Source organism: Astatotilapia calliptera, chromosome 14 (genome assembly GCF_900246225.1).
Source record: "Astatotilapia calliptera chromosome 14, fAstCal1.2, whole genome shotgun sequence".
Classification (NCBI taxonomy): domain Eukaryota; kingdom Metazoa; phylum Chordata; class Actinopteri; order Cichliformes; family Cichlidae; genus Astatotilapia; species Astatotilapia calliptera.
The window spans coordinates 19,794,024-19,803,868 of record NC_039315.1 but is presented as its reverse complement, the minus strand read 5'-3'; the positions used below and the strand labels follow the sequence as shown (position 1 = coordinate 19,803,868).

General features: G+C 38.1%; 1 protein-coding gene across 1 annotated transcript in view; it reads right to left on the bottom strand.

Annotated features, from left to right (window-relative positions):
* Positions 1-1,121: 1,121 nt before the first annotated feature.
* The window catches only part of LOC113036022 (cGMP-inhibited 3',5'-cyclic phosphodiesterase A-like), a 70,800-nt gene continuing 62,076 nt past the window's right edge, over positions 1,122-9,845 (bottom strand). Inside the window, exons 12-15 of the mRNA XM_026192015.1 lie at positions 9,336-9,539; positions 8,477-8,638; positions 4,692-4,941; positions 1,122-3,961 (exon numbers count right to left, since the gene is read on the bottom strand). Coding sequence (XP_026047800.1) covers positions 3,648-3,961; positions 4,692-4,941; positions 8,477-8,638; positions 9,336-9,539 — 930 coding nt within the window. The 3' untranslated portion in view covers positions 1,122-3,647. The remainder of the gene's footprint in view (positions 3,962-4,691; positions 4,942-8,476; positions 8,639-9,335; positions 9,540-9,845) is intronic.

Sequence of the window (9,845 nt, the reverse complement as noted above, 5' to 3'; positions counted from 1 at the left end):
ATTTGAAATTGTTGTAGGGCTGCTCGATTATGGCAAAAATGATAATCACGATTATTTTCACTGAAATTGAGATCACGATTATTTGACGATATTTATTTAACCCTTTAAGACCTACTATAGAACCAAGTCCGCCAGAGCTTTTTTTTTTTTTTTTTTTTACATGCTGTAGTGCCATTTGTGGGAGCATTTCAAGTTGCTAAACATCAATACAACTGTTATAGCCCATATTTTAATAATATGTATGCATTAAGTCCATAGTAATTACATAAATTGCAAAAAAGTGCAATAAACTACAAAAAAAATTGAAGATCGCTTTTGTTTTGTTTACATATATTTCTACTTGGAGAAATTTAAGAGGCTTATCCCTCAAAACTTTAAATACAATAAAGTTGCAAAAAATAGTTTCCCACCACAGGAAATTTATTTTGAGTGTCTTCATAGTTTTATTTTGGAGATACAGCAATTTTTATATACTGCAGGAAAAACAAAAAACAATCCTATGATGCAAATTTGCAAAGAAAACAGCATGTGCATCATTTCACTGTGGGAAGTGTTACGAACAGCTGATAGGAACGGCGAAGCCTGTTTCTGGAATATTATGTTTTTGTTCCTGCAAGCGCTTTTTATGCAATTTTTGCAAAGCTATATGTGGAACGAAACCGTGACCGAGGACAAGCTGATGGCATAAGTTGTAAGTACAACTCCTCCGGTTTCATATGCAAAACAAATTATTGCGCTAGCTTACACGGTTCAGGTTCTACAGGGATTTAAAAATAGTTACGCAAAACGGAGCGTGCTGCTCTGACCGGCTTTAAAGGGTTAACAATGACTTTAAAAAAATAATATAAAATAGTGTGCAACACCACTGAAGTTTGTTTTTTAAACTCTCTTTTCAACCAACGGCAGTCACTCTCCAAATAACTTCTGCTTAGCTTTCCGAGCTTCCCTCGGGTCCTCTTAATCAGCGGTCTCCAACCTTTTTTGCGCCACGGACCGGTTTATGCCCGACAATATTTTCACGGACCGGCCTTTAAGGTGTGATAAATTAGGGAGGGGCTAATAATCGGCTCCGTCATTTTTAATGATCGTTGAAAGCCCAGATCGTAATCGTGATTAAAATTCGATTAATTGAGCAGCCCTAAATTGTTGCGTTATGAAATAATAAAATCTGTCAAACTGCTACAGAGATTTACCACAGAAGCAGAAAATCCATTGCTACAGGTCAACAATGCTGTACTGCCTCTTCGATATCTCTACCTTGATCCTACCTCAAGTGTCAGGCAGGTTCCCAAAAAAAGTCTTGTCAAAATGAATGCATCCATTTTTTATTTTGCAAATATGATAAAAGAAAAACAACTGTCCATTACAACTCACTGCATGAAGAAACTAAGTAACCTAAATTCTTGAGATCTGAATCCACAAAGAGCCCCTGTTGCTTTTCTGACGTCAGATCAAATACACTACACTGCATATCCCTGTAATACGGTTTGGAGAATTGGAGAAGTGGATCATCACATGATTTTGAATCCAACTGAACTGGCTCATCTTCAAAGACTTACACCAGAAAGAATCAGCTGAACTGTGACAAAGATCTGAGACCCCTCTGACCTCTCATGAGCAGCTCCAAGTCCAGCTGAAAGGATTCTTCCATTAATAAGCCTCATTACCGAGGCTGTTCTTTTTTTTCACACATTTTCTTCCATTACAGCAAATATGAATGTCCAAGGACATCAAAGACGAGCGCAAACAGTGACATTAATAAAAGAGTGAAGAGAAATAGTCTCTCAAAAAATAGTAGGTAAACTACATCATTCAATAAATAGATAGTAAATATCATATATTTGTGTACATGTGGTTAATTATTAAGCTGGATTCAGAAATGTAAGGGGCTTACTGTTTCCACTATAACTTTCTTTGGCTTTTTATGGAAGTGAAACAACTAGTTCTTTAAAGTTATTTTAACAGCTTTTTCTATGTATCATTAAAAGTCACTCCAAAACACAGATAGGCTTCATGGTGCTGATATTTCTAAACTCTTTCCAAAGGTTTTTTGGCTCGAGAGGTCAAAGTTCACGCTATCATATCTTTTGTTTACATGAGGCAATTTTAAGCAACTGTAGATGTACATCACTGACTCTTGGCTCGTTAACTGCTTTTGCATTCATGTGGACAGATACATTTTAAGGGTGTTTTATCAGGTTTATTTACTTAGAACAACAAAAGAAAACCCCTGTTTGAAAGAATACCCCTATGCGTGTGGACCCGGTCATACGCTTCCATGTATAGTTTTTTTGTGGGCGCACAGCACCTCCTGCATGGCAATAAGCCTCACAGTGTTGAAATGTCTTATTAACGTAAATCTTCTTGGGTAATTTGGAGCTGTGACTCAGCTCTGGCCTAGTCCACTATGGCGGATTACTGCACTTTCTGAAACATTTGGCCTACATACCAGCCTAGAAGTTACACTGGAGAGAAACAGAATCTCTTCTCTTTAACAAATCCCTTAAAGATTGATCCAAGTTGAGAGGTCCCATAAATGTGGGCACAGATTATATGTGCTTGCAATATGAAAACACCTTATATTACCGACTGGTTTCTTTCTTGAGAGTTAGCTGTAGTGTGATTAATATTAATGTGCATTAGGTGTTGCACAAAGAGAACCACACTCTGCTGGGGACGCACTGAAGTGACAAAAAAGGCAGAAGCAGTGACAATTAAAAGGACAAGAACACTAGAGGTCCTTTTTTTGTTTCTCGATCTCTAAGGGTTTCTGCCTTCCTGAGTTATGCAGACTGGAAACGTGTAGGTGCGCTGAACCAATTATAACAAAAGAAAGGGAGAAATGATTGCTGACTAACATTGTTTGACAAGAACAAAACATTGCTTTGTATGTTTTTCCTTGAATGAGAATAAAGCTTTTGGTGCAACAGAGTTCTTTGTTAAACTTCCTATCTGTTCTGAGCATGGAGTGTGTTTCTGCTATAGCACTGTGTGTGTCTGTGTGAAGTGTGTGTACACAATGCATGACCACTGGCTCTTTTTTTCAATCTCCTCCTGAAATTCACGTGGCAGAGGCTCAGTGGACACGGCTTTTCCGCTGGCTTTCATCCCATTGTGTTCACGGAGAAGGGGCCTGGTGCACATCCTCGAGCAGCTGCGTGGCTCCAAAGTGTGCTGATAGCATGGGAACTAAAGACAGGAGTGTGTGTGTGGGAGGGGGGGAGCGGGGTGACAGTGTATTACTCACTGGTGGAGTGAAGATGTGAATCAGCGTGGTTGGCCCATAGTGCAAGATGAGCAGTCTGGGTGCCAAATCCAAACTAAAACAAACAGCAAAACAAACAAATGCACTCCATCTTGATTACTCAGTCTGAGTTTTTCTCTATTTTCCCTCATTTGTCGCTTCATCTTCTTGCTCATCTCACATCTCTCTCCTCGTCAGATGCACTGGGTACGAGTTTATCCCTGTCCTCAACCCTGTTTTTGTTAGGCACATTTTACCCAAAACATCCTCTACAGTGTTGTGTCAAAGTGATGTGCTGGCTACCATATAAAGAGTTTAGTTAGGAAAGAAAAACAAAAAAACCCAAAAACGTTTTGGACAACGTTCAGATTCCTGGTTTAAGAGGAGGTCAGAGTTCATCATTTCACTCAGGTTCTTCCTCTTTTTCTCCTGAAGTGTCCAATTGTGGAAAGATCTCCTCTTCCTCTATAGCTGGCACCTCTTCCCTTTCATTAAGGCCATCAGTCAACTCCTCTTTGCTTGCCTGCTCCTCCTCTTCCTCGTGAATGGCTGTTATTGGATCGGTGGGCTTGCCAATGCAGTTTGGATTCTCTTCCTGAGCCTCCTCCTGGGCTTCTGCAGCAAGCACTCTTTTCCACATTTCATGGTTTTCCAAAAGATGCTGTGTGATCTGGCAAAACACTTTCCTCCTGCTCACCTTTTTGGCTTCTTGCCGCTCTGTCAGACAGAAAACCAACAGTTAGAGAAGATTCTGGGATTGAAAAAGAGTAGAAATAGAAGATTTTCGGGAAACATGCTCATTTGCTCTCTTGCAGAGAGCTACAAGATAGGAATCATATTCATTTTACACATGCGTTACGAGAAAGGCATGAAACAGGAAAACAGTGAGTCTGCACCTTTACAGTGAGATAATTAACATATATATATATATATATATACACACATATATTATTTTTGTGCTAAAAGCAAAATTTAAGAGTACTGTGGTTTCCTTGTTTGTTTTTTTTATTTTTACTTACAGGAATAAAGGGAGCGTGACGCACGTAACTACTGTAAAAAGAGAAACTAACATTGCACTTGCAGGGGGATGATGAAATGAGCATCATATATATGAAAATCAAAAGAACTGGAATTTCAAATAATAAATTATAGATGCTGATGATAACTGTTGCACTTGTTGTTGCAAGAAAGCAAATGATAACTATTTATCCCATTAGGAATATGTGTAGTAATTAATAGTGTTCTCAACTATTAATACTGTGTGTCTTTTTTGCATCTATCACAGCAGCAGAAACTAGCTGCATTAAATGTCGATAAATGAGTCAAAAATAATGACAGAAAGTCTATCCTGGAACATGTCCTCCCATGCAGTGAATACTCACAGGAACGATTCAGCGACATACGTTAGGTATTCCCTACAACATGAATAATCAAGAGACTGACATACGCGAGGTGTCAGAACTTGTTGACGCATCCTCATCTGCCATATCCTCATCCTCCTCTTCTGTATCTTGTCCTTCCTGGTCTCCCTCAGATTCATCAACCCAGTGTCCCGGCATAAGAGCAGCTGAGTCGTAGGAGGAGCACAGTGGTCCCACGATGTGAGTAATGAATGATTCCTGCAGTTTAGCTAACTGTGGAGCAGACCTGTCCATGAACGGGCTGATGGGAAGGCCCAGGGATGATTCTTCATCGCCCTGGCAGAGTACAAATATGAAAACGTAAGAATAACAGGAATTATTAAATATAAATGATGTGTCTTGCACTCTCTCCTTCAAGAGCTGTACATTTTTAAAGATGGCAGAGAATAAGGGCTTTTACACAGCATAAACTAATTTCTGTATTAAAATAAATCAATATATGAATTAAACACGATATCACTCAAAGGTAAACACAGCTATGCATCTAGTCTTCTGTATAACTCAAGTGGCAAGCACAGAAACTTCCAGATATGCTGCCTCTGGGCACAGTCTCTTGAAAGTAGGTCAAGAAGACTACAAATAGAAAAACATCAGTTCAAACTATGGCCGATCTGTATGTATCAGTCATCCAAATGAGGCTGCCTGCAGAAATTTTCCAGAGTAATGGTGACTGTGATCTTTATATTTGTAACCACATGGTCACCACCAGTAAATGCAGACACAAATCTAATTATCTTTGCTGTGTATGTATAGATTGGGTGCACGACTCCGCATCAGATAAACTGTAATTATGATTTGTTTAAGTATTTATCTATGTAACAGTCGTATACTGTAAATGGAGGCCACATAAAGAAAACCAAAGCGGAGTCATATCTGCCCCAAATCGTGTGGTTTGTGTTGGATTACCCACGACCACACAGCTTGTATTGTATTTTAATACATCGTGACAGTCCTGTACTGTGCTTTTATGTTTGTTATATGATGTTAGAGCTTTCAAAGCTATTCACCGGGAGGACAGAGGGCCAAGAGCTCCAATTGCTATGGAAACCAGAAACCTGGATGGCGTCAGTGCACTGCACTAGTGGTTGTGTGTGAAAAGTGTGTGTGTGTGTGTGTATTTATAGACACGGCACAATCAAACAGAGAAACTTTGTTTTAAGTGAGTATTTTTAAAGTGTAGAATATTAAATTGGTGCATTGCAGTGCATGATGAAAATTCACGCATGTTTGTGTGTGTGTGTGTGCGTTTATATCTGCGCTGACTCTGATGTCACAGAGAGCCTCGTTCCACTTGTGATCTTCCTCAGTGCGACTGTGAATGAGTGCTGTCAAAGGATGGCACATTTAGGTCATGCGCCTCTATGAAAGCAAAGCATGCGCATACGCTCTGTCCCTCGCCACCCTGTCTCTCACCCCCAACCCCCATCCCCCCGGGATGCTGTCACTCAAAGGACTTACATAATCCATAAAGTTTTTTAAGACAACTGAGCCAAAGCTTCCAGAGGAACACCAGAATGCTAAGCAGCAGACATGAGAGGCATGTCGCTTTCCTCGGGAATCAGCAATGTTCAGATTAGAGGTTTCTCGCTGCTGAACACTGGTTTGATATCCTTTCTCTGAGTTTTCCCTTCATTAAAAAGGATTAAATAGATAATACACATTCTGATGCTAAGTTTGGTGGCTGTCAAAGCAACCTTGTGATAACAAGCTTCTGTCCCAGCCTGTATGTCTAACATAAAGACCTGATTTGAGAGGAATTTATATTGTGGGTACCGCTGAGAAATAAATAAAGTTTTCAAATTAGTGCTATGCTGTCTACAAAATCCTTGCTTGTTATCTTTATGGTCTTGTGAGTTTATAGCAGGATTTGTTGCCAGGCATCCATCTACAGCGGCTGTAATAAATACATGAGCTAATAGGTAAATGTTTTCAATATTCAGTTATTGTCAGAGGGAACATGTGGCTACACATTTATACCTTAGAGAAATGTTCTAGGGGCAAGAAATGAAATGCCTTTCATGCACACTGGAAGTTTTTAAAGGTTTAGTTCATTGTGTCTGTTTCTTAGCTTTAATTTCCAATTTCCTGTCACCTCTGTAATGTCACTCTCCCAGTTTCCTTTATTCCCTGCCTCATTGTCTTGCTACTTTGTGTAGTCAAGAGACTTTTCCTCTTTTCTCGTCTTTTCCGTCCCCCTGCCTGTGACCTGGGCAGCAATCTCATTACATGACTGTCTCAGTTCCTAAAATGAATTTGAAGGACAGAGGATTGAGGAGACAGAAAGCTTGCCAGAGCAGATGTAACGAAGGATCAACAGGTGTATCCTTTGTGTGGAAGTGTTGTTACCTCTGTGCTAAACTGCTGAAATACACAAACCACATTGGGAGGAGGGAGCTACAAATAAGTTATTTTAGGAACTGTTCAGTTCACTACTTGTGTATTTGTTTGATAAAAGAAAAAGGTATGATATCTTGACACAATGTCAATTTATTTGAAAGATGGCCTCAATAATAAAGTTGTGAAGCACACTGTTATGCTTGAATGACATCTGAAATAATGAAACACAGCAGTAGTTGGTCTGCACCAAAACAATTTAGGATGCCGCCATGCCAAACATCATATTTACTTGACATTGTTTTAAAAATCCGACTCCAAAGCCAGGATGTCTCATTTAGTTAAATGCCTGTTTCCTTGACTGACTCCCCGTGTCTCTTACTCGCCTCCTCTACTCACATGTCTGGCAGAAGGGCTAAGACGTTAAGAGGATTCAAAGAAAGGCATGAAGAATGTACTTAGAAAGAAATTAGGAATCTGGAAGGTTTCCGGGAATTCTTAGTGTTTGTTGTGTTTTCTGTCTTGCCTTGTTTTCTTCTGTGTGAACTCTGACCTCTGTTTTTAGATTTTTTTTTTTTTTACTCTTTTTTGCCCACTGGATTTATTTGTCATGTTGACTGACTCCTGTGAATGTTCTGTGTTTGGATTTTCCTTCACTGAAAATCACATTGTGTTTATCACTGATAAGGCTGTAGATGAGAACATTTTTGGTTAACTCTCACAAGATATTGGTTGATATTGACAGGATTCGTTAGTAAAACAGTGACATCAAACACAATAAGTATTGTTTTTGTACAGAAAGTTAGCTTGAATTACAATTAATAACTCCTAATCCCTGAATGTAAAATAGTTTTAACTTGTCATAGCTTTATAATTTTTCATGTGACTGAAATATGGAAATAATACTGAGATATTTATCATACATAAACTATGTTAGTAATCTATTACAAAAAAATGACCTCATATCTCTCATTAATGATCTAATAAACGTTCTGCAACAGCCACTCCTAACAGGACTTTGGTTTATTTACAAATGATGACAGTGAAAACACTACTAGAGGCGCTCCTGTGCATCACAGCACTTCCTGTATTTCAAAGTTTTTTGTATAACTATTTGGTTTTTGGCATCTGGCAATTGCTTGTACTTTGGCACACAAGTTAGGCTTTAGCAAAATATCCAGTCTGATCACACTGGATTTTAGGTAGAGTTTTATTGTGTTAAACCATTACTGATATATAAGTAATAAATGGTTGATTTTATTAAGTTGTTTTTTTTTTGTTTAAATTTAAAGATTTGGGCAAGTGTAGAGTTAAAGAAAGAATATTTTGGTATAATTCTTTTTGAAATAATTCTTGTGTTTTTTTGTGTTTTGTTAGTTTTATGTGAAATGCTGAACATTTAGAAAGCAGTTATTTTTAAGGGAACACTTAACAAAACTGCGCTCTGAATATATTGGAGACATTTTCATGAACATACCTGTTCATAGAACTCATTGACGATCCCCTCTGTCCATTGTAGGTGCAGCTCCTTACACTTCAGTGGCCCGTTGACATCAGCGAGCTTGATGCACATCTGGCACACTAGCAATCGATCATTCTCATTGGTCCAATCAATACAAGACACTCCTTCATCCCCTACCTAAGGAATTAGAAAGATGTTTTTGTCAAAAACAAAAACAGAGCTTATAGATTAGTTGTAGAAAGGTTTATAGACCTTGCATTTAAGACAATGTGAAAAAAAGACATTCTCTGTTACTTCAGAAAGAGACCTTTACAGAAAAAAAATGAAAAGAGCCTGCAGTAAATGTTTATTATCTCTTTCAAGGAGGTTATGATTTTGGTAGTGTTTGCATGTGTGTATCACTCTTTCTGTCCATATACATGATAGCTTAAAAATTTTGAATGATTTCTAATAAAACTTTGTAGGTGTGTAGATTATTGTGACGTTAACAATCCATTAGAATTTGGATTATAAAGGTCTTCAAGGTAAAATTTAATAAGTTGTTGGTGGAAAAAGTGTATTGTCAATATATAGAAAGTACCATTTAAGGATTTACAATGTGTCACGTTTGACCTCTGAGCTCTTCTTCAAGGTCAGATAAGGTCAAAGTTTCATAAAAAGTCTCGTTAAAATGTTTATCGTTAAAACTGTGCTTTAAATTCTGCGTCTTGTTTGTATTGGCAACATTTAGAAATTTGAACTGTTAAATGGGGATTCTAAATATCACATCATAGTTTGCATTCAAATATCAAGTCGAGTCAGTAACAGCATTGTAATTACAGACGAATGATGGATGGTCATGTTTTATACTGTTTATGTAGCTTATTTGATTTACCTTGGCATTAAACTCTGCGAGGAAGTCAAAGTGCTTTTTGAGGTCAGTGGCCAGGATAGCTTCAATGACTAGGAAGCGGAAGCGCTTGAACTCGACGTGTTCAAGGTTAACCAGGAAGTTATACTCAGATCGAGACATAAAGAGGTTCCAAGCTGCAGCTGCGTGATGGTTTTCCAAGACTGACCTGTCGTTGTAAAGAAGAGCCTAAAATGGAGAAGGAGAAACTTAAATTAATATTTCATATCTGTCAATGAATGAATCTTCCTAGTTTAGTAATGAGTCGCTTACTAAACCATGTTTAATATTACATGTTAGGTTTTAAGGTAGGATTTGGTACACCAAAATCTAAAAATAAAAATAACTCATACATGAATCAAAACTTTGACAAGAATCCGTTTTTTTGTTGATGCTAATTCTGGCTTTCTTTTTTACCATAATGTTGCCTAAAACCTGCAGTATCTGCATTGCCTCAGTCTCAACTGTAAACTGCTTAGACTAACAACTTAATCT